The sequence below is a fragment of the Gallinula chloropus genome (genome assembly GCF_964237585.1).
Source record: "Gallinula chloropus genome assembly, chromosome: 4".
NCBI classification, from domain to species: domain Eukaryota; kingdom Metazoa; phylum Chordata; class Aves; order Gruiformes; family Rallidae; genus Gallinula; species Gallinula chloropus.
The window spans coordinates 89,097,532-89,121,406 of NC_140088.1; the positions used below are offsets into that span (position 1 = coordinate 89,097,532).

Here is a 23,875-nt window from a genome sequence, read left to right on the forward strand (position 1 = left end):
TTGGGTTTTCCTGGGGAAACTGGGTTGTAAATGGGTGTCAGCAGCTCTTCACAGCCAGATGTTAAATGTTTCTTTTACAGATGTTAAAGAAGCATCTTCAGCCTGACAAAAAAGCATCTTAAAACACGAATTACTGATGAAAAATGAAATCCTACTTGAACTGCAGGAGAATAAATGAAGGTTGGGAGGTTTTTTTCAAGTTTTTGACCTGACTAGAAGCATCTTTTTTGGAATAACTTGCAGCTTCAGGGCTGCTTTGTTTCATGGAGGGAAAAGGAATGGTTTTACCATTGAATAATTTATAATGGACGACATTTTTGGCTCTAGATATTCCAAGTGTAAAACCTTCCACCAAGTTTCCCTCCTTGGGTACAGACCTTGCTGATTTGCAGCCTCCCAACGCTCTCCAAGAGAAGCAGAGGCCGCTCTGCCGGCTTCCAGGAATGGGAGAGCGGAACTTTTCAGGGATGCCCTAAAAACAGCTCACTAACCCTAAGTGCACAGTTATCCAGGTAGGATGAACAGCTGACAAAGAGACAACAGGCTACCGAGGAGGTTGATGACCAGGTTGACTTTTTCCCCATCCTGGATTTCCACCTTGCAGCAGCTAAACCTGTGCCTTGTGTAGGGATGGAGGGCATCTCATCCAGGAGCACAGGAAAAGCCACAACCAGCTCCCAGCTGCAATCCAGCCTGCCCTTGGAAGCACTTCAAAGAAACAAACACAACTCTGTCCTGCTGCACCCTCTCCATCATCCCAAAGGCAAAGAAAACAAGGGACACTTCTCAGGTTGGACTTCGGCAAAAGACGTTTATTATCATCACGGTTACTGTCGCGGTGCTGCTGTACCTCCTCTGCCCTGCCCACAGCGCTGGCACAGAACGCTGTTACCAATACTGTAGCTGATGGTGCTGGTGTACAAATCAAAATCCATCTTAAATTTCAAACTCCCATTAGAAACACAGGGGGGAAAAAAAAGGGAAAAAAAAAAAAAGAAAAAAAGGAAAAAGATCAACATTTACGAAATGTGGAGGGAAAAATGGTATGGAAAGAACTTTTTCTTTTATTTTTTTCCAAGCTTCCAAGACAGTCTTACAAACAACAGAGAGCAAAGTAAAGCTAGAAATGAAAAATACTTGACAGTTTAAAAATTACAGCTAAGAAAACCTAATAAAAGTTGAATAAAACAGCTACTAGAAATGAAATAAGAATTTTACACAGATGATATTTGTCTGGGGGTCTTTATTTCTTTAAAATAATTCATACAAATGGGTTACAGTCACAAACATGGTTTTTTTTTTTTTCTTTTTAACCAAAAATATTGCTAGCCTACCACATTACCAGGAAGGAATCAATGTAGGCAATGAAATGCTGCTACTTTTCAGTAGTCTAGTGCCTTTTTGGCATACCACCAATAATATATACTTTGAACTGGTGACAAAAAGCACAATGCTCGTTTGATACAAAACCTTTTATTATCCTCAAAATCTCTTTTGCAAGGTTGTCTTCATTTTGAAATAAGGGAATCCATGCCAAAATGAGGAGAAACTGGGTTTTTTTTTTTTTCCTTTTGTTTACTAAATTATTCTAAAAAATAAGACAAGCAGGTAGAAAAAACAATGCACTGTGTGGCGTAGAAAGAAAAATGGGAAAAATTCATTGTCCTGAGAAGTTTGCCAACTGCCTCATTTTTGGGCATGTTTTAAAATATAAAAGAAAGGATTTTTTTTTTTTTTAAATCTCAAAATTGGTTTGTTGAATGCCTCCCTTATGTTTTTTTTTCCTTGTCGACAGCTAAGCAAACAAACCCTTTTTTAATGTTTCTAAAAACTGTACACAGACAAGTACATTCATGATATAATTAACTACTAACTTCTCTTGCTTAACAAAGAACCCATAGGACACAGAAACAGTGAATCAGTCCACTGGACAGGGACAAACTACAATTTATACGGAGGGAAAAAATGTTTCCAAATCTTCCTTTTTGTCTCCCACCTTTTCCTTTCATCCTGCACATTGGACCAGTTTCTAAACCCATCGTCGTCTCCTCCTGCAAGTTCATGGTTTTGCCTTTAATCAAAAACCCAGGGTTTTGTGTTGGTTTCTGTTTGTTTTCCACACGCTGAAGCTGAAGTCTCCGATGCTGGGAATGCTGTTGTCATAGGCTACAATTGGTCGCTTGGGTGGTCTCTATCAGCTTCTGGTTTGACAGTTTGGCCGGGGGAAGGAGCGTGGGGCGGGTGGGCTACAGCAGGGAGGCCGTGTGATAAAGACATGGGGTTGGGGACTATTCCTTCTACTGCTGCAGGTATGCCAGTCGAAGCCACGCTTACGACGCCTGGGGGATACCTGCTGGGGGAAGACAATGAGAACACACATTAAAACTGGGAGGTGAGCGACCAGAGAAAAGCCCATCTTGCCTCCTCCTAGAGCTGGAGGTGCTGCTTTTGTTTTCAGACCAGTGAGACAGTTGCTTCAGCTCCAGGTGGGACACCACAGGCAGGTGCTGCTCAGTAAAGCAACAGCTTTAGGAGAAGTCAAGGTTGCCAAGAGGGTTTCTTCCAATTTCAGATTCAATAGCAGGAGTGACAGTGCAGCAGTGGAGACGCCCTGGAAGGAATGCACCTCAGCAAGAAGTGATCCAGGCTAGGTCAGCACAGCATCTGCCTGTCCTCAGTGGCTTCTCCTCAAGCTGACCTTCAGGGACTTGGTTTTGTTTTTTTCTCTTTCATTCTGATGTAGAAATTTTTACATTTCTCTGTTATGGTTTGAAAGGAAACCCCATTTCTTCAAGCTAGTCTTGCAGCCACAGCTTTCAGACAGCCCCCCACAAGAGACATCATACCCATACAAGCTTCAGGTGACAAGCTGAAGCCTGTTAGTAGCTTTTTCAGCACTGAACTTGCCACTGTGTTGTCAGAAAAGAGAGCACAAGCACTCTGGGCAGACTGCAAGGAGGAGAGATGCAAACACAAAACACTCTGGATAGTTTTACAGACTTGCTACTCGTTCTGGATGAACACCAAGGCCTAAATACTTTCTGAACTCAAGACAAACATCACCCTCTGATTCAGCCTGGTTTTATGATGGCTCTGATGTTATCAGGCTAAAAAAAAACCTTTGCCAATGTACCATTTCAGTCCTGAAGGTCAGATGTAACTGATGAGCACAGGTATTCAGTGCTGTACATAAACAACAGCTACACATGGGTACTTTTTACTAAAGTGCTTTTTCTCTTTAGCCAATCAGTTTGTTGCCAAAGTTGTCTCACACTGGGCACTCAGGCTGTCCCTTTGCTTCCCCCATCATAGGGCTGTGCACTCATCCCTCATCCTCTCCTGCTACCTTCTGCCTGCCCAAGCACCCCAGCAAGAGTGTTACCCATTTGAAAGCCTGAACACACAAACCTATCACTTACTCACTGTGGCATCTGCCACCCTCCTATTTACTTCAGACTAAAGGGGAGAACAGGCACTTGTAATCTAGTCAAGCTTGTTTCTAATCTCCTAGTCATTTGCCATTGGGTTTTTTTCTCATCAGGGTTCAGTGCCAAATGCCATCAGAGAATTTCACCCCCTTTCAGAGGCACCTTTTCTGAAGTAACCTATGTCTGTCCTGCTCACCCTAAGTTCCCTCAGACTGACCAAAGCAATCAGTGCAGAGCATATGCAAAACTCAAGAGGAGGAAAACAGACACATCACAGGAGCTGATTTTTGCAAACACGATGCCAGAGGGGCTGAGCATGGCTGTCCAACTAGGTGCAGGGACAATGGAGATCCCACACATGGGGAAGATTCTCCCAGAGCACAGCACTGACTGCAACCTGGGATGGGTACCTGCTACGTGACACATCACACCACCTGTGGGCCAGAACTTTGTTCCCAACTGTACACACATTTACAGGGTTTCCTATGCTAATTCCTTCTCCAGAGAGGTTCATCAGAATTAATTTGCAGCTGCTAATGGAATTAGTTGCTTGTTTCAGTACGTCAATTTGAATCTTATTAATCAAATTTGCTTCAATTCCTGTGGAAACTGTCAGGCTGGGTATCCATTTATTTAGTCAGACTGAGTTCTGAAACAGCTTAACTGTTATTCTAGGTGCTTCTCACAAAACCACAGCAAGACATGACAAAAACTCCCATTTAAAAGCCCAACACAGCAACTGTTTCCAACACAGAATCTCTACTTTCCAACAACATAATTCCCCAAACATCATCACAGTAGAGCTGAGAGAAATCCAGGGAAGAGCAAATTCTATGACTGTGTTTCCCTCAGGAAGGGAAGTCAGGGCCCTCCCCAGGTGAGAGTGGACAGAGCATTGACAGTTACCTAACCAGCACGTTAAGCAGCTCAAACTACACAGCTCAGTCTGCTTTGATGCCAGACACACTTTCTGTATATAAAACCACTGCCCCTGGACACAGTAATTGGGACTCTACCTGCCTTCACCTACATGCCAACATTCTCCTGTCTCCTCTTCACAAAGGAGTTTCCCATATTTGTTGTGTGACTCTCAACTTCTCCAGCAACGTTCCCAAATTTACTTTATTTTTTGCATTTGAAAATAATTGTGAAGTCAGAATTTATTTATGAGTATTTTTCTCTATTGAAAACCTGACTGGAACAAGGTTTTAACTTCAGGTGTGTGTTTCTCCTGCTTAAATTAAATACAGACAGCCTTTACCTTGTTACTCCCAAAACACAGAGCTAAGCTAAAATCCATTTCTAGCTGTGAAGCCTGCCTCTGCTGGACTTGTCACCCCCAGAAGGAGAACAAGCAACCAAAAGTGTTTTATTTGGGCACACAACCCTGTTCCTACCTGCCATGGCAGGGCTGGAGTTACCACTCCCAGGTCAGCCACACCTGCCTTCAAGTCTCAACTGCATTCAGCTCTACCCTGACTATTCCAAACCACAGTCAGTGGAACCACGTGCTGTGTGGACACGTGCTTCAACTTTCCACTTCAGCAAATAAAACCACCATTCTGCAGATATTTAGGGCTACAGATTTTTTCTATTCCTCTGGTGCACTGATGGCTGCTGATAAGGAGCTCCTGACCCTCCCCTGCCATTTCTCCATCACTCTCTGATGAGTCTGTTGTAAGTCATGAGGACAGGAGAGCTTTGCTTCACTTCTCAGCACTGCACAGCTGGGTTCTCCTGTGTGGTACCAAAGAAACCCAACCCTGTGTCTATTAAGAGTATGGGGCAGCCCTCCTACAGAAGGACAAAGAGGTATTTAAAAAAAAATACTGAAAGGGCTGCATTGTCTGTTCCCTCAAGGGAAGCAGCTGTTTGTAGCTTTTGCAGCCATTTTCCTCCTACTTAGGAGAAAATATCAAACTGGAAGATAAAAAATTGCAGAGGTTTTTCATAAATAAAAATTGTGTGAAGCCAGCTACTAGGAAAAGATCTGCTGCTAGAACAGCTGCTAGGGGTAAAGGGACAGAGAAAGACTCTCAAGCAGACAAAGTAACTGAGGAACACACGTGTTACATGTAAAAAAATTACCCCTTTCTTTTAATTATGAAGAGCTGCTTTCCCAAGTTGATTAAGAACACACAGATCAAGTGCCTCAAATGCTTTTGCTTAAAAATTAAACATATACTTTAGAAAACACTAATCTAAACATATTTTCATAATCACCACAGGCTCTTCCTCTGTATTCACTACTGAGCTATTTGTTCTGTCTTGTGTCTGGACCACACAGCAGTAGTTGATTATTGAAAGTCTTCCTGTAACCTACTGGTGCATCAGAAAAGGAACACAAGCTTCCACTGCACTCACTGGAGATGACCAGAATTATTTACCTGAATCTACAAGAAATTCTGTGTTGTTCAGACATTAATAACCACTCAAAAAGGAAAGACACTCATGCGCTGCGTGGCTGATTTCAACTAGTAAAACTGTGTTGTTCTCCAGAATACAACTATGGAAACAATATACCTGGGGCTTAATCTAAACCCACTTCATTTATTAATAGGCAGGCCTTTTTTTTTTATTGTGGAATGCTAACTTCTGCACAAAGGAGGTATTTCTCTTGCCCCTGCAGCAGGCTTACCTGTAGGCAGCACCATTGAGCTCTGGATGAACAACGCCCGGGTCCATGCTGGCCCAATGTGTAGCTGCAGTCAGATGATCTTTGTTAACACAGTTTTTCAGACTGTCTGGAATGCGACCTGCATGAAGCAAGGGAAGCAGAACACAGAACAATTATGTGCCTTATGTTCTTAATCTGTCTGTATTAAAAATATTTATACATATTTGCATATTCACATCAACACATACAATCACACTGAGAGCTTGTTTTTGATCCTCACTGGTCCCTTTTTGTCTGGGACTTAGTAAATAATGGTTAAAATCATGGAATCCCAGACTGGTCTGGATTGGAAGGGACCCCAAGGATCACAGAGCTCCAACCCCCTGCCACAGGCAGGGACACCAACCTCCAGGCCTGGAGCTACACAAGGTTGCCCAGGGCCCCAGCCAACCTGGCCTTGAACACCCCCAGGGATGGGGCACCCACCCCCTCTCTGGGCAGCCTGTTCCAGCCCCTCACCACTCTCTCTGGAAAGAACTTCCCCCTAATATCTAATTTAAACCTTCCTTCCTTTAGCTTTAATCCCTCTCCAACAGCCCCACATCTCCCTTGTATTGGGGCCCCAGCTCTGGACACAGGACTCCAGCTGGGGCCTCCCGAGGGCAGAGCAGAGAGGGACAGTCCCCTCCCTGTCCCTGCTGCCACCCCTCTGCTGATGGAATGCTCTGTATATTTGTGTTTCTCTGTTGGTTGTACACAGGGTCTCAGCAAAACCACACTCAAGAAGATTCATTGTTTTCAAGAAGCCAAAACTTGAATCAGGAGCGTGGCTGTCACCCACATTCAGTAATGGAGCCTCCTGCTCTCTGTCTTTCACTTCACTTTCCTCCTTCTCCCTCCACAAGTAACAGGGATAAAAGCAATTTTTGAAGAGTGTAGGATTCTGGATGCAATTTTGCCATAAACCTGAATGTGACTGGCACTTTTTTCCTGTCTTCCTGATCTTCCCCTTCTTTATTCTCAATTGCTCTTTACATTTATTTACTACAGTGTGTTAATCCTCAGCCATCTCTTTCATTCCTAAAAATAAAATTAAATATGAAAATACACCAGAAAAGTCCCTTTGTCATTTCTTCCTAACTTTTTCTTAACCTCTTAAGTGTCAGCAAAGCTGTGAGACACAAGTGCATGGAAAATATGTCAACCTGGTTCAGGAAACACTGGACAAGCCTGACTGTCTTTCACAGGACTATCTCCAGCCCTGCAAAAAATGATGTGAACAGATACACCACACATTTTCTTGTTATAATCTATCTGTTCTAAAGTTTAATCTTACTGTGCATGTGCACACACACACACAGAAAGAAAGGGGTAAGTCAAGTCTACCCCTGCTACAGTTGGCAGCATTAGTCCAAAAACACCTTCAAAAAGTGACCATGTTCCATCATCAAAGAATTCAGGCTTTTTGCATCCAACTTCCTACTGGAAATGTGATTCAGGATATACTACTCATCTATTGTGGCCAAGTGTGGCCACAATGGGGCTATAAAAAAGCCTTTGCACAGACCTGTGCCTTGTCTAGTGGATACCACCAAATACCTGTTACCCCACAACTTCCCATGTGTCCAACACACAGGCTGAAAGGGCTTCTTCTTTCAACATCAGACAAGATGAGGCACATGCCCTGTTACAAGGTTAATCCTTCTCAAGTATTCTTAAACTGCAGTCATGTCTTCCTCCCTGCCCCTCTCCCTCTTCATTTCACCAGCTTCTGCAGCCATGTCCTACTAGCCTCCCCTTACAAAACACTATTCATTTAAAACCTGGAATGATCTTTCCATGTGCCATGCTCACCTTCCCATTGCTTCCATTATTGGTCCTCCTTATTTAATATTTCAAGTGTTCTGATGTTCAAAAATGCATGTGAAGATATTTAATCTCTGCTTATTACTCTATAGACCAGAACATCATTGACTTTTGGTTAGTAACAACAGAGCCACGTAAGGTCCTTACTGTCAGCTGGCAGCCACAGCCCCCATTCCTTCTCTGGACACCTTTTTCCAATTAGTTTCTCTCCCTACACCCTCCCTCCCCATGTTTCCCCACAGCTTTCACATACCCAGCTTTATCCCACACTTCCTGTACCTTTCCTCCAGTTGTTTCCCTGCAATTCAATGTCATTCTCACCTCCCTGGTGCTGGCCTCAGTTAGATCTTACCACAAACCATGTGCAAACACTGAGGTGCTGACAGCTCCAATGCACATCGATGATTTAGACCACTGATAGGACAATCACAGGCTAAGAAAATACAGGGCTGTCTTCCCAGGCACATGTCTGGGCTACTGCACAATAAAACTGACTCTGTAGAGCTGACACTTACTCAGTTTTCAGATCTCAGCCTGTTTATGCTTATTTGCATATCACTCATCACTCAGGTAGGCATCCTCTGCTGCCTCAGAGCTCTCTGGGAGCAGGTAACAGACAAGGAAGGGACTGTCTGAGGGCTTCAGAAGTGTCAGCACAAGGACCGAGTCCAGCAAAGGGCCACTCAGATGCTTTAGGACACCTCTAAACCACAGCAAAATAGTCCTGTAAAGGGCAATTCAGATCAGGAGTTTAAGAGGTGACTTTAATCACCATCCAGAGGATAATCTTCTTTCTGCACAGGCTATAAAGGAAAGCAAATTGCCCAGCCTCTCTAGGAGAGGCTGCTGCTAGTGCTTTCTGTACTGCAGAGCAATGCGCTGGCACTGAACTACCCTCAAGGTGACACAGATGGCCCTTCATGTCTGCAGAGCATTCAGTCTATATTGCCAAGGGGCAAACAGCAAAGTCCTACTACAGAAAGAACATTAGTGCTTAATGAATCATTTTCCAGTATTAAAATCCTCCCTTTTATTTTAGGCTACAAGGGATTCAAACCAATGCCAAATGGCTCACTCTTCTCACTTTATTTATTTGCAGTGCATGCTCAAGACATAACTGTTTTCTCTTATGTGAACAGTTTACAATTACATGGTAGTTACACAACAAAGAGACTGTGCCCTCTAAAATGCCAGACTTCTTTAGCAAGGCTTTGAAGAGTAGAACATCTGAAATAGAGGAAGAGTACCCTCCCAACAAAACACTGAACACTTTGACGTAGAGAATGAGCTGCTGAGATAGGAGCATTACTAGGAACAGCTTGAAGCTCTAGGTGCTTTGTCTCTGAATGTTACAGCCTTAAAGACACTGAAACTCCAGACTGTCCTCTTAAGAGAAAATTGCATTAACTTTGGAAAATACAAAGGAGCCAAAGAGAAAAGAATAAAGAGAACTGCTCCTAAGAGGTATAAGGGGGCATCTGGGGAAACCTATGAAAGGCCAGCAATATTTGGATGACCTGCAGTCAGACCCATCAAATGGGCAACATTTACAAGCCAAAAAAAAAAAGCAAGCAAGCAATTTCTTTCTGTACATTTCTGGTATATGGGAAAAGTACTTATTTTGCTGTTTCCTCATTCTCTTTGTAACTGCAATGAGCCTCCAAACCAATCCGTTCCAGTTCTGAGAAGAGACTTAGTGGGTATTTGCTAGTTCCTGTTTCAAACATCAGAAGTGGTAAACAAAGCCTGAGGTTGGTTTCTTTTCAGCACCTTTCAAGACTGAAGAATTAAGAAGTTTGTTAACAAGAACCAGCCAGTGAAGGAGCTGGTAAGGTGAGTCGGTACCTGTGATCGCCCTCCGGATCTCTCGTGCTGCTTCCTCCCGCATCTCGATTGAGGCTTGTTCACTATACCAGGCTGCATGTGGGGTACAGATCAGGTTTGGAGCATCCTTCAAGGGGCCCTGACTAAAGCTAAATGAAGATTTAAAACAAGATCAAATGACAAAAAATATTGGGGGGAGGGGAAATGGGGTGTGAGAGGGAAGGGGAGAGGGGATCCAGATAGATTTGTACAAACACAGATTAATTTCTACAACAGAGAAGAACTGCATTTCTATTTCTTGTGGGTTTGTTTTAAGTTGTCAGTTAATTTAATACACAATTCACAGTATAAATAAGCAACAATCACCTCTCATTGACAGGAAGGGTAGAACCTAAGTATAGTAGCAACATTAGCTTCTGTCCAATGCACTTACTGCTAACTACAGCCACTGCCACTCCAGTTCTGGTGCAGAAATGCATAAAGCAAGACCCAAATCCATTCAGGATGTCATTCCACTTGTCCATTCCATCACAGTTTTAGTGCATTAGCCAACAAAGTTCTGTTCTCTCAAGAGTCACTTTCGATGTGACATTTAAAGTCATTTAAAGAAAAAAGATCTTACAATTATTTCCAAGTAAGAAGTGTGTCCATCAGCAGCCTCAACTTTCTTTTTCTTTTTATTTTTTGATAATTCAGGCAGGGGTTTGGTTCTTTAACTACTTTTTCTTTCTTGGTCCTTTGTAGAAAACTCCACAGAAAGAAGGAAATTTCCTTCACAGATTGACTGTCAGGGAAAGCAACGAATCTGTGTAGAAGTGCTATCACAGAGTAAAGAAACTGAAAATAATGGAAACTCGCCCCTCCTATTTATTCCTAGCTTTAGTAATCTTAACAGTCAACTGTAACAACAGGAGAGGGAATATTTTAAGACAAAAGTTGGTCATAATTCATAAAGTGATAGGCTTCATCTGTAGCTCAATAAACTCTTGAACAGAGTTGCATGCTGCCATCAGATAGACGTGCAGCACTGAAGCCAGAGGAAACTGTGGCTGGAATCCTGCAACTGACTCTCTGCAGATGGCATCTCCATGCAGCAAATGGGGCTTCCTACAGGTGCAACGGTCTGCTTGTGCAGCTCTGAGATCTGAAGTGGGAAGAATGCATGTAGCTGGAAAGTCTCCTGAGCTATTGAAGACTCTGGCTCTGCACAGCACTGCTGCACTGTAACCACTACATTTAGGAGTAAATGAATGCAGGGTGTGCATAAATAAAATTAAATATTTGTGATGTGGCATTGTGTCTCAGGAGATATAAGAATTCTAAACTGATACTAACTCTGCTTTTTCAAAGCTTCTATTGCCCCCTCCCCAAGCTGATAAAAGAGCCTATTCTCTCTCTCTCCAGTCTTTACAACCTGCCCTCCAGTCCTGAATCTGTCACTCTTCAAAAACTGATGGGGATCATTCCAGTTAAATTTCTCCCTGCCCAGGGTGAACAACTGAAAAAGGCTTGTCACAAACTAGCTACAGCAGTCTGTTCTCTTAACTCTTACTCAGAAGCCAGGCTCAAGACCCAAGGACACATCAAATAGGCTGGTTCTTGGTTAGGAGTGCAGATAGCATAATACCAATGCCACTTTGGGGAGTGGTACACTTCTGCCTACAACACAGTGTCATTCAAGAACTCGGGCTTGTGCTACCAGCTCTGCCAACGACAGCAGAGTTACTACTCCCCTGATAAAGGGTAAACTGAAACAAAACCTGCACTCTGACCACCTTCCTTATCCTAACATGGTTTTTTGCAACCTGTTACGTTTATGGCTTTCCTGGAGAGGCAGTCTGGCCTGAGGTATGTCTTTTCTTCCAGAAAGTGATGAAATACTTGTTTCTCACACCAACTCTCAAGCCTTCTGAAAGGGTCTGTTCAGACATCCACATTTGTTGCCTCTACAGTTGCATCAGCGATTAAAGGAGTGCTCCCCTCAAAGCCATGCCCAGGATTTGAACCCAAGCCCCTGCTATTTCCACTAAAGAAAACCCCATTTTATTTTTGGTTTTAAGGAATTTAATCCATGGATGTCACCTTTGTCACTTCTGACCACATACACAAGCTCCATCTACATTTGCATTAGTCCAGTGCTGCACAGATTCATGTTGCTTTACTAAGTTATTTTAAGCTGCCAAATGAAGGGAAAAAAACTCAATTTACTTGTTGCTGTTGATTGTATCATGCACTAAGACTTGAAAATAAGAAAGTGAACGAAATAAAAAGAAAAGAAAAGGAAAAGCACCTGAATGGTTCTGACTCATGTACATCTAAGGCTGCCCCTCGTATCCTTCCTTCCTTCAGGGCCTGTGCAAGTGCTTTTTCGTCTACTAACCCACCTCGAGCTGTGTTGACCAGGAAAGCCCCTTGTCTCATCTAGGGAAAGTTAAAAAACAAGAATGATGAAATAAAAATAAATGAAATAAAATCGTTGTGGCATTATTTATTTTTTTTTTTACTCAAAAGAAGCATCCATTACAACAAAGGCTATTCAAGCTGCTTGAACCTGCAACAGTCGTCTCCCCTTTCCACTGCAAAGTACCACAAAACGAGATGCTTCCAACAGAAAATGCTATTTCACAGCACTTCATCACCTTTTGTTTCTGGTAAGTAGTGTCTTTTAATCGTTGCTTTGTGCAGTAACATGATCAAAAGGTACAACTGTGCATATGAAAAGTGACAGATCATTTTATGCCTTTTTTTTTTTTTTTACTTATTTCACTGTGAAATTGCATGAGACAGAAACTACAGCACATTCTTTAAACAAATTCATAGTTGTGGTTTTTCAACTTTCACACAAATAAAAGCCTGCATGAATTTTTTTCAGAAAAATCAATGCTTTTGGATTTTCAAACACTTTTTCCCTTTAGTTGCCAAAACACAGTAGATCTAGGCTTTGGTTTTGTTACTTCCTCCTCCCTGTGAGACTCTTCAAATAAAGGTCTAAAAAAAAATAAATCTGTATATTATTCAATTAAAAGGCATGAAAATGAATTTTGTTGAGAACTCTGTGTGCCCAGGAGAGAAGCTGTGCTGTGCATTGTGCAGATTAGCATTGTAGATGACACTGTGTGGGGAGAGCTACAGGAATTTACACCACAATACATCCACACAAAACAAAGTGGTGGTATAAACAAGATGGTACAGGGGAAAAAGAGGTTGCTACATCCTGCTTCCAGCCACCCTTGTGCTTCATCTTCCACCAGATGTCTCAGACACAGCTTGTGAGCTGTGTTTTCTACATGAAGGTAAGTACATGAAGAGCAGGAACCACGGTGAAGATGAATGACAGAAACATCATGTTGTACTGAGACCACCTCTCACTGTTGGAACAAGAAAACCCCAGTGCTTTGACACCAGGTCAACCTCCTGAAACCCATAAACCCTATGGAAACGACTCTTTACTCTGAAAGACTGATTTGAAATACCAAATTCATGAACAAGGAGGTTTGGGAGTCACCCATGAGAATTCTTTTTACATGAGATCATAGGAAATGTTAAAGAATATAACTTTATGCTTGCAGTAAGGGAGTAAGAAAAAATTCAACCATATTTTACTGGCCAAGTGACTGGGTTTAGTGTGGCCCTGCTTCCCTCTGTGTGCAGGATCTTGGGCTTACAGCAAAACAATCTCTTGGTCTGCATAGCAAAACTAAAGTCCACTTACAGGAGCAGAAGGAAGGCATACTTTAGTTGTATGCAATTAACTTGGGAATTAGCACAGTGAGGAGATGGTGGCATGATCTGAAGTTGGTCTAGTAAGGAGATGTTCCTGATGGGAACCATCACTGCATCTCCACTACTTGTTCTGCTGTGAGAACTGAAAGAAAACTAACACAGGAGAGCTCAGCCCATGTGCAGACATGCCATATAGGCTCATGGGAGTTCACATATCCTGCCTATTTCTGTGCTCTTGAGAATATATAAATTGAGTTCTTAAGTATAGCTTAGTGCATATACATGCCCTTTGAAGGACTTGAACATTCTAATCAAAGTGAACTCTGCTAAAATGTTCTTCCCAAGCTTAATAACCTTGCTTGGGTTTTCATTTTAGGACTACTTACAAAACTCTGAAGCTAGTACTAAAGGCAAGTCCAAATCAAACAGCACATGGCTGCAGAAATGCATCCTAGTGGGAATGAATGATGTGACTCATGACAGACTCTACGGCTGGATGCAGCTGGAGATGACCTTTAGCAGTGGCTGGAAACTGAAAGAGCTTCACAGCTACAACTGCTGACAGCTGTTGAATTCACCAACACTAAACCTGTAGAGCTGCTTTCAAACTGTATTGCATTCCAATTGCATAGTCTTCTTCTCAAATCTGTAAAATTAAAGACGACCTCAGCTTCTCTTAAGAGCACTTGATTATTACGGGTTCAACAAACACCAGCTTGAAACACTTCCCTGAGCTACTCTGGGACTGCACAAGGCCAAGCATGACAGCCAGGCAGAACACTGACTAATTAAAGGGAAAAGCTACTGAAAGAGGAGACTCACACTGTATTTGCAAAGACATCTGACAGTTTGTAATTTGAGATTCTAACCAAAACTCAGGGTGGGACTTCAGTGAAATGAGATGCACCACACTTCTCCAGACTTTGTTTAAAAGCTGGTTATTACATGAGCATACCATACTGGATAAAGTGGCATGCAATGCTCTCTTCAAAATTTTAGGCCAGCTCTTTTAACATCTGTCAGCCTAGAAATGCCATTCTGCTTTTGGATAGGCATATTCAGAAGATCCTCTCTATGCAAACTAAGCAGTCAGAGGTGTTAGAATGTTATGGTTTTCACATCAGCTGTTACAACACAGACTGCTTCATCCAAAGCTTTATCCAAAGCAAGATCTACCTTCTAACATTTTAATCCTTGCTTTAATTATGAAGGGTAAAAAACAGCAAGAGAAATGCTTACAGCAGCCTTTCTGTTACAGCCTTTATTACTTGCATTTCCTTCCAGATGGTATCACTCAGTTTTAACCTGGTTTGTTACGCTTCTCTGGTGAAGGCAGTAAGCCCTCTCCAAAGCTCACTGCATTTATCCACCTCTCCTCAAAAATCTCCTGTGATACACTGACCCAGGTTTCACAGTCCACTGGATGTGGAGTGACTACTACTCCAGGCATCCCACTGAATTCAGTGTGATTCTGTTTGGGTCTAGGTGTCTGCTTGCAAAGATAGCTAAGCATGTAATAACCATTAAATGTACCTGAGCACACGAGAAAAAAAGACTGTTCAGGACAGAGTGCCAGAGCTCTGTTCTTAGAGACTTGTATTTGGAACTTCTTGATTTTTTTTTTAGAGTTTTAAATCCCAAACCCTGTTTTTTATGTTGGGATGGATCTGCAGAATCCCTAAACTCTCGAATCAAGAAGTGTGTTACATCATCAGATCTCTGCCACGATCCTACATGACTGAGGAACACGCTCAGTAATTACTCAAGTTCTCTTTAAGTTGAAGAACAGTTGGTGCAAACTATTTCTCAGTAGTCAAGCAATGATTTTACTGCAAGAGTTCTACTGTCATTGTTACCAGCACATACAAACACTCCATACATCAAGAACAGCAAAATTAACTATTATATCTTGGAGCTTCTTTCCTGTACACTGTATATATTCTTACATTTCAACATTGTACTTCTTGCTGCTTCCTATGCTGAGGCTGGAGTCAGAAGCCACGCATTTGATGAAAAAGCCTGTTAACCAATTAATCAGTAACAGAGCAGCTACTACACCTAGACTTTGAAATTATTTTAAATATTACCTAAAACTTTAGGGAGAGGTTAGTACTAATTCCAAAAACCATTATTTTTCCAAGTGACATGCTCTGCAAGCATGAGGACTGAGCACAGGGGGGAGCCATTTAGTCATAATCCTTAAATTGCAGCTGAAGAACTCAAAACAGGAACAAGAGTGAAAGGCAGAATTGCTACCTGAAAACACAGAGGTAAAGAAAGTAGCTGCCAGAAGACATAGAAAAAGTGCTTTTACTCGAACACAACTTTATTAAATCTGAGCAACATTAAGAACAGCAAACTATTCCCACAAATGCAATGTTACTGAGCAAAAAAAAGGCAATAAAAGCAACAGCATGTAAAGCCAGCAGCTATTTCCTAACCAGTTATAAACCTGCTTGATCTTGAAGCAGCAAAAGGGAAAGAAATGGATTTAAGATGAGAACCTGCTTGTTTACATAAACAAACGCTCTACAGTGTCAGCCACCAGCACCGGTGCGGGAAGGCGCGGGAAGGGGTTTATTACCTGCTTTATGGTGAAGTCATTAATAAGATGATGATTGTGTTCATTCAGGTTGCAGTGCAGGGTAACACAGTCACTGTGGAACAGCAGGTCCTGCAAAGTGCTCACCCGCTGCAGTCCCAGAGCACGCTCCATGCCATCCGAGAGGTACGGGTCGTAGAAGATCACACTGAACCCAAAGGCTTTGGCACGTAGCGCTACCGCCTGTCCAACACGCCCTGGGAACAAGGTAAGCAGGTGATGAGAACAGATGTGGAGCAGCTGGTGTAAGGTAGCCCCCCCCCTCCCTCCCTGCTTGTATTGAACCAGTTTTGTACAGCAACTGTGGAAGGAGGAAGCCAGGCAGCTCCCACCCCACTGGAAGTCAGCACTGAGAGCAGAGACGTTACATCTGGGCTGTTTCGCTCTCCTTGTTCACAACAAAGCAGGAGGTCTGTACCCCTCACAACTGGAGATCTGGAATGCCAGAGGATGTCATGTAATCTGCAATAATCTGTGTAATACAAGGGTTTGCCTGCTGGGCCTGTTTGCAGTAAAACACTACTGCTTGTGAACACATCCTGCCAAGGACTTATTCTTACCCGTGGCAGACCAGCTGGCTTTAATGAAAAGCTGTAACATTAATCCTCAAAAATGGATGCAATGGAAGATCATTTGTTTAATCTGAAGCTCAACCACTCTCAATGCATGGAACCTCCTTTCTGCACTAGCATTTTCCTTCATTTTGAGTAACATCCCTTCAGCAGTAAAACACCTACAAGTATTCTGTCATTTACAGCTCTAAAAAATTCTGTATCCATCTACTAAAAAAGATGAGCAAATACAGGACCTAGTTAAGAAGAAGAGTGTGGTATCATTTGGTATTCACACTGACCTCAGCTTTTCTCTGTTCCACTTTCCTTACTGTCATATTTCAGAGCTGTGACTGAAATTGCTGGTTGGGCATGACTCCATGCCACATGTATCTGGAGTGTGTGTTTCCCTTTGACACACTACCAGTAAAACACAGAGGAAAAAAGGTGACTGAGTACGTCTAGTAAGTATGAGTAAGTGTGTTTTGAAGAATGAGAACGTGCTTTAGTTAGAATAAAGTTAGAGGACTACACACCAGATACTCAGAGTGTTAGAAATGTTTAGATAAAGACATTTCAAAAGCATCACTAGACACAGCATAATAATCCCATCTCATTCTCAAAAGGAAAGTCAACGAGGTTTCTTTTGTAACATCTGAGTTTGTTCAAAAACACATCAAATTAACACAGGGAAATCCCATCTCTTCCCAATTGTGCTCGAAGGGATTTCCCTCTGCTTTTCAGTTGCTCTGAATAAACTTAAGAAGCCACAGGAAGAAAGGGGTTTTGTTGATCATTTAACCTGAACCCAGCGATTCTGCAGTGCTGAGTGACAGATGTGCTGGGAATATTAATCAGCATGTCAATCTGATGGGGGCTGGCTGCTCTTCTTTGGGGACACCAAGTTAAAATACTCCTCAAGAATCTTCCTATTAAAATACTTGTATACATGGTTTTTGCTGCTTTTTTTTTTTAAACTGGAAACAAGCAATTTTCAGCACAAGCACTGCAGGATTTTCTGATTTTCTGGCATGTTCAGAGCTCAAGGAAATCAGTCACAGAACTGTAAACCCACCCCCCCTCACCCACCCTGGAAGCATACCCTTTTTACTCCAGCTCCACTCATTTTCACATACAACATGCTGTTGTCTGTTCCTTCCTTACACTCTTTACAACACTAATACCTGAGGGGATTCATGACAGGGAAATCTCTCACAGCAGACTCCCCAGTTGAAGCTGTATTTTACATTCATCGCAACCAGGCTAATAAAGCACAGCCTTCCCCAAGGTGCACCAAGTTCCCTTCTGAAACACTTGGGAATCCCACCCATTTACCTCCAGCTGGAACTGTCCTGTTACAATTACTTTATGGCATAAAACTCTTCACACATAATTTGCCAGTTACTTTTTAAAACACAGCCCAACAATATAGTACCACCACATACCTATGACCATTTTTTTCCTGTCCCAAAAATCTTTTAGTATTTAAGACCTGGGTATGAGGGGTGGCTCAAAACCCACCTCAGCATGTCAAGAACACACAAAGCATCCCACCTCAAGGAAAGCTCTTATCTTAAAAGCATATCCAATTGCTGGGAATATTCATGGCTGCTTCCAAGGAAGGCAGATTCTGAAGTTCAAAATATCAAGTGAACCTCTTGGGCTGTGAGGTGGGAGGAATGCTGGGAACTCATGTTGTATAGAATTGGGAAAAACAACAACAACAAAAAGAAAATAAGAAAGCAGAAAGCAAGGAAACCATGATTTAGAAGTCAGTGATCTATACAAAGCTCCAGGAAAGCCCATGCATCGCTTCAGTGATGCCAGCAGTGTGAAGAGAAACTCAACAAAAACACCTGGGTCCCCCTGTTACAGTCTGACCCATCTACTCCCCCCCGCAAGTCCCACACACCTCTCAGCTTGCAGGAGTCTCTGACCTTGACCCTGCCAATGACCTGACTGGAGTGGGATGGTAGAATAGCTGTGGTTGTCAGTGACCCTCACCCAGCCCTGGGGCAGAGCACGTGTGTCCTGTGCTGGTGTCACGACGTTTCATAAAACGCCCTTGACACCAAGGAAATCACAGACGTGATTGGATCTTAAAATGCTGATGAGCAGCCTGCAGACTCTGAGGGAAAGAGAAAGTGCTTTCACTTCACAGCTCCTTCCTGTCTATGCAACAGCTAATGGAGAATCTGGGTAATTTTTCCTCCCTCTTGGAGAGCTCTGAAAGGTGGAGAGTGCCATTTTCTGGCATTTCCTGGTGAGCACATGAAGAAAGCTGAGTAGGACTGCTAAGGGAACATCCTTTATGGCATAGTAATGCCACCCAACTCTTCAAGTCTGATAATGCAGGGCAGTACTTTGACCAACATCTAGTCAGCACTGTGGGACTGCTGGGAGAATGCTGCAGGTGAGGACAGACCAACCCAGGGATGACATTCATTATGATGTGGAGACAAATATATTTGGAGGAATTTCACCTCTCCTGAGTGAGGAAATGCATTAGCTATTAGTCATCAGCATTTCTAACTGGCAAGGAAGGGGAAGGGAGTGTGACTTCACTGCTGTAAAATTATCATTACAGCAGAACCAGGTCCAGCTATCTATTCATCCAAGTACTTACAGGCTGCTGCTCAGAAATATTCTCATTTTACTCCCCCTCCAATGTCTACATATAAGGTGAAAAGGCACTTTTTTACAATGTTTTAAAAGCAGGGCTTACTATCCAAGTGTGTGATGCATCACTTGAAATACAGGACACTGGACAGTAATAAAGATGAAAAGTGACAAAGACAGCTGTTTAATGATGTGATATTATTATTTGTGTAAGGCTCAAAGAATCACACACTTCAGGAGGACAGAAAGAAACACAGGCCCTGGCCTAAGGAGCTCAAATGCTAACCAAACAACCAAACAATGACGGATGGTAGCCAACAAGCACATGAAGGCAGCATTACGTGGTCAAGTCTCTGCTTATCTTCAAGCTCAATACAAGCAAAGGATGAGAGATGGGGTTAACTTTAAAGGAGGAGCACAGAGTAATAGGATTAAGCAGGATAGACCAAGTGTCAAAGCAGGAATATGCATGAGAGGAGGCAAAGAAAAGAGTGGGTGATGGAAAGAAAGAGGCGAGTGAGTCATGAAACTTGGCTAGAGCAGTGGATAAGGAAGTGAGGAGCTGAAGCTTTGGAGGGAATGACTATGTCACTCCCTAGCACAGAGATAGGCAAGAGCTTGGGTGTTTCTTTGGTAAAACAGGAGAAAAGCCCAGGAACAGATGTGAAGATGGTCTGGATGTAGCTGCTGCAGAGGCACAGTGATAGATTTAGAACAACCCACTGCTGAAGAGACCATGAGTTCAGGATGGAACAGAGAAACACAGGTGTGGCTGAGCCATGAGATGACCTCAGATGTACATTAATGAGAAAGGGCAGAAACAACAACACAGGGCTATAGAAAAGAAGGACTTGGATCAGGAGAACTGCTTGGTTTATGTGCAACACACTCACTTCATAGATCCTTAGTGGTTTGTCACTTCTCATGTTGACATGTCCACATAACCAAACAAAAAGCTGAGGCAAAACTACAGATGTGAGAAGAGGCCACTGGTAATGAAGCACAACCTAAGGACACTAGTCTGTTAAAGATGGTTGTAAACATGTTTTAGTCTAAAACTAGACACAGGTAGGACTCTGGCAGTGACCTTTAAGAGAAAGGAGCATATATCATAGCCCAAGTGCCTGAAGTGCTCAAATGTAAAGTCTAGCACTTAGAAGATTTCCATATCTTCTAAAACTACTAATTCTTCATTAACACATAGCTACACAGGTACCTGTTGGCACAGGTCAGAATCAGATGTTGTGCATACTCACATATATCCACAAAAAGAAAAAGTGGAAGTTTCCAAAACTGACTTGAAAACTTAATTTTCCTTGAAATAGTGAATGTTGCAGGAAAAGAAACAGGAAGAATAAGAGGCTAGACAAAATGACTGGTTAATAACTGGAATAGATAACTTTAATATCAGCCTTTACTAGCCTTTTAACATACCATGCACAGGAAAGGCTTGCTTTTTAAAGCTAAACCCAAAACCTAGCAGTTTACATAGCTTACACACACAGAGGCAATCTGATTATCCATTTCTTTCTCTATACTGTTCAATCACTCTCAACAAAAACACCACCACACAGAATTCCCTTCAGGAAGTTGAGAATGAATGACAATTTTTTCTCACCTCAGAGTCTGGAATTTGCATAATACAAAAACCCCCAATGGCAACAGGACAGATACCTGCAGCAAACGTGCCCATAGCATGTGAGCCAAGCTTTAAGTTTCCAAAGCCAGGTATGAATTTACATTTTTGAAACACTGCAGGTGATTGCCTCTTATTTATGAACAGATACTGTGAGTGCAATAATCATTGTGTGTTCAGAAAAGGTGCATAATTCCATGGGCATAGGTTTGAGAAAGGGACTTCAGGACTAATGTCTTGAAAGTCATGTTTTAAAGGCAATTTTTTGACTGTGAAGATGTTTCTGCTGTGTTGCATACTCATTTAAATGAGTACTGTGTAACACCAGGCTATTTTTAGCTTCTAAAAGTAAGAGTTTGTGGCTTGAGCTATTTGACAGCGATGTGTAACTGGAACAGTCATCTAAGTATGATGCCTTGTTGTCAAAATCATATTATTAATTCTTGTGGATGAATACCACAGCAATTACATCCACAGTGTATCAGATCTTTGATAAGACAAGCACATGACCGGATAATTTTTATATAGAAACTGACTTGCTTGTTTTTCTTCTCTACTTCTGTAACAGACAGTAATTAATTCAATCTCAAGCAAGCCTGTCCATCTGTTAGATGCTGCAACACATTTGGGGCCATTCAGAGAGGTAAGTAGGTGATTGTATTAGGTCTGGAAACATTTCAAACTTTCCTGCATGTATTTTTCCTCTCATTTGAGCTGAAATACCATTTAGGGTGCAGCTCAACCAAATGCATGAAATAACTGTTCCTGCTGGTGTTAGTGTGGCAAAGACTTTTCAGATAGGTTAACAGCAGTGAAAGGAACACAAAGAGAACCAGGTATGACAACAGAAGAGAAATACAACATATATATGTGACATGGGGTGGAAGTAGCAGCATCCTTGCAGAAATGAAGTGAGGGTGTCTCCTCCTCTTAGAGCCAGTATTCCTGACACCAGGCAACACGGCAACAGGGAAGATGTACAGATATCCAAAGAGCTGAGAGAGCATCAGCACCCCAGTAAGGTTTCTGAGGAAAATGCTTGAGATCTATGAACACTGGGAATGAAGTGGTGTTAGACAGAAGAGGAATGAGTGACCAGGGTTCCTAGTTGTTTTAACACAACGGAAGGTGAGGAGTATTAACCCACCTCTCCAGCCAACATACCTAATCCAATAATGCCCAAGGTCTCCCCTCTGATCCTGGCAGCTCCAGAAGCCACTTCCCGGATCTGCTCCACGCTCTGCACCCTCGTGCCTTCTCGCAAAGCCTGGTGAAGCCAGGTGGTTCTCCTGTACAGGTTCAGGATGTGGCACATGGTGGAATCTGCTGTTTCTTCTACCGAGGCTGCTGGCACGTTACACACTGCAATCCCTGCAGAGAACGGGGAGGGGGGAATGGGGGGGGGGAAAGGAGACCAGTTGCCAAATGTTTCTTGATTTTCCCTGCTGAGCAGCAGTTCAGCAGTATGACATTTCAAGTTACAGGTATTTCAACGTCTGTTTTCTGAACACCAGGCATGGTGGTTGTTAAATATGTGAAAAACTTTCCTTCTTTAAAAAATTTTTACTACTGTTTGTTGTGTTTGCAAACTCAGGTAAACAGTAAATGGGCCACTGAAGCCACAAAAGGAAAGTACTGAAGACATCAGACAGTTCAGAACCCAAATCTTGGCAAGCATTTTATGCACACACTCAGCTAGGTGCTGTGCAGAGCTCTCAACCATGAGGTTAAGGGTTGGTGAGATTTAATTGCCTGAGTAACGTTCCACCACTGAGCAGATACCCTCCCAAAAGCTATCAATACAAGTGATAAAGAAGGTAAAATGATTTATAACAGCAGCCACTCTTATAAAGGCCTCACAGGACGACTATTGGTACTTCCAATTCATGACACAGGGAGGGACAATTTGTTTCACAAGGGTTTGCAGAGTTATGACAAACATTAAGTCCTTTCCTCATCTCGCAATTTAAGGAGATAACTCCTCTAATAGTCAACAGGGAAACATAAAAGCTGCTTCTGCATAGCATGTGAAGATAATCTAAAATTAAGTCCATGTTCCTAACAGCTAAGAAGTTACTAGCTGAAAAGGGCATGACATAAAGCAGCTAGAAGACCTTTACAGGTCTTCTACAGACAACTGTGGAAGGTGGATTGATTCAAGACTCACAAAGTTCCTTTTTCACTTCAGAAAACCAGGTCAGGCAACAAGTGATTGTAATTGCAAGTTACCCTGTTCTGGTTTTCACCTTCTGGTACTCACCACACAGCAGTTAAGAAAAATGCTTACTTGAAAAAGTTTGTGTTCTTCTTGACTTGTCTCTCTTCCTTCTATTTGCTGTGTGTGCTCCCTAATTATCAGCTCCCACAAATGTTTGTGTCTCAGTTGTGCTGAGATCACAAACAGCACACTGTATAATTTCACGGCAGAGGGGAAAAAAAGCAGTGTTTTGTATACTAAAAACCACCCTAATACTGTTTCTACTGTCTACTTGTTTGGGTTTTTACATAAATAAATATTCAATGAATCCTCAGCATATCTTACAAAGGAGGAAAAAAATGGTCTCTTCAATAATAGTAATAATCTGACAAGTAATAAGCTCATTCCATATTTATCTGTGTTTTACAACTGCCTCCATTCTGCTGCCCAGCATTTTTTTACAGCTTGCTTTACCCCAGTAAAAAAACAACATTAAGCAACCTGACAAACTGTTTTTCTCTGCTGTAGAGATACAGTGTCTGCTGAATCCACTGCTCTTAATTTACACAAAGAGAAAGCAGCATCAGTTGCTGGATTATTAACCCTGGCATCCTGCTACCATCACTAGTAGTATGGAACTCACTAGTTTTTCCAAATGGTGAAATAAGCTCAAACAGGGGAAAAAAAACAACATCCCTTTAGGTGCATCATATTACACAGCTGCATTTGTTTATACACAGAAAGTTGTTTTTCACAGAGCAAAAATTGAGGTTTAAGATCGTAGGACAAATTTACTAAGCATGTCTACTGAC

At 42.3% G+C, this 23,875-nt stretch overlaps 1 protein-coding gene across 5 annotated transcripts in view; it reads right to left on the reverse strand.

The window, feature by feature from the left end:
- Nucleotides 1–798: 798 nt before the first annotated feature.
- The window catches only part of CTBP1 (C-terminal binding protein 1), a 235,226-nt gene continuing 212,149 nt past the window's right edge, over nucleotides 799–23,875 (reverse strand). For 4 of the 5 annotated variants that reach the window (XM_084264159.1, XM_084264157.1, XM_084264160.1 and 1 more), the window contains 6 exons: nucleotides 22,031–22,237; nucleotides 16,043–16,257; nucleotides 12,026–12,156; nucleotides 9,757–9,884; nucleotides 6,067–6,184; nucleotides 799–2,353 (listed from right to left, as the gene is read on the reverse strand). In XM_084264159.1, the coding sequence (XP_084120285.1) occupies nucleotides 2,167–2,353; nucleotides 6,067–6,184; nucleotides 9,757–9,884; nucleotides 12,026–12,156; nucleotides 16,043–16,257; nucleotides 22,031–22,237 (986 nt within the window). In that variant the 3' untranslated portion in view covers nucleotides 799–2,166. The remainder of the gene's footprint in view (nucleotides 2,354–6,066; nucleotides 6,185–9,756; nucleotides 9,885–12,025; nucleotides 12,157–16,042; nucleotides 16,258–22,030; nucleotides 22,238–23,875) is intronic. The other variant, XM_084264158.1, reaches the window with a different exon arrangement.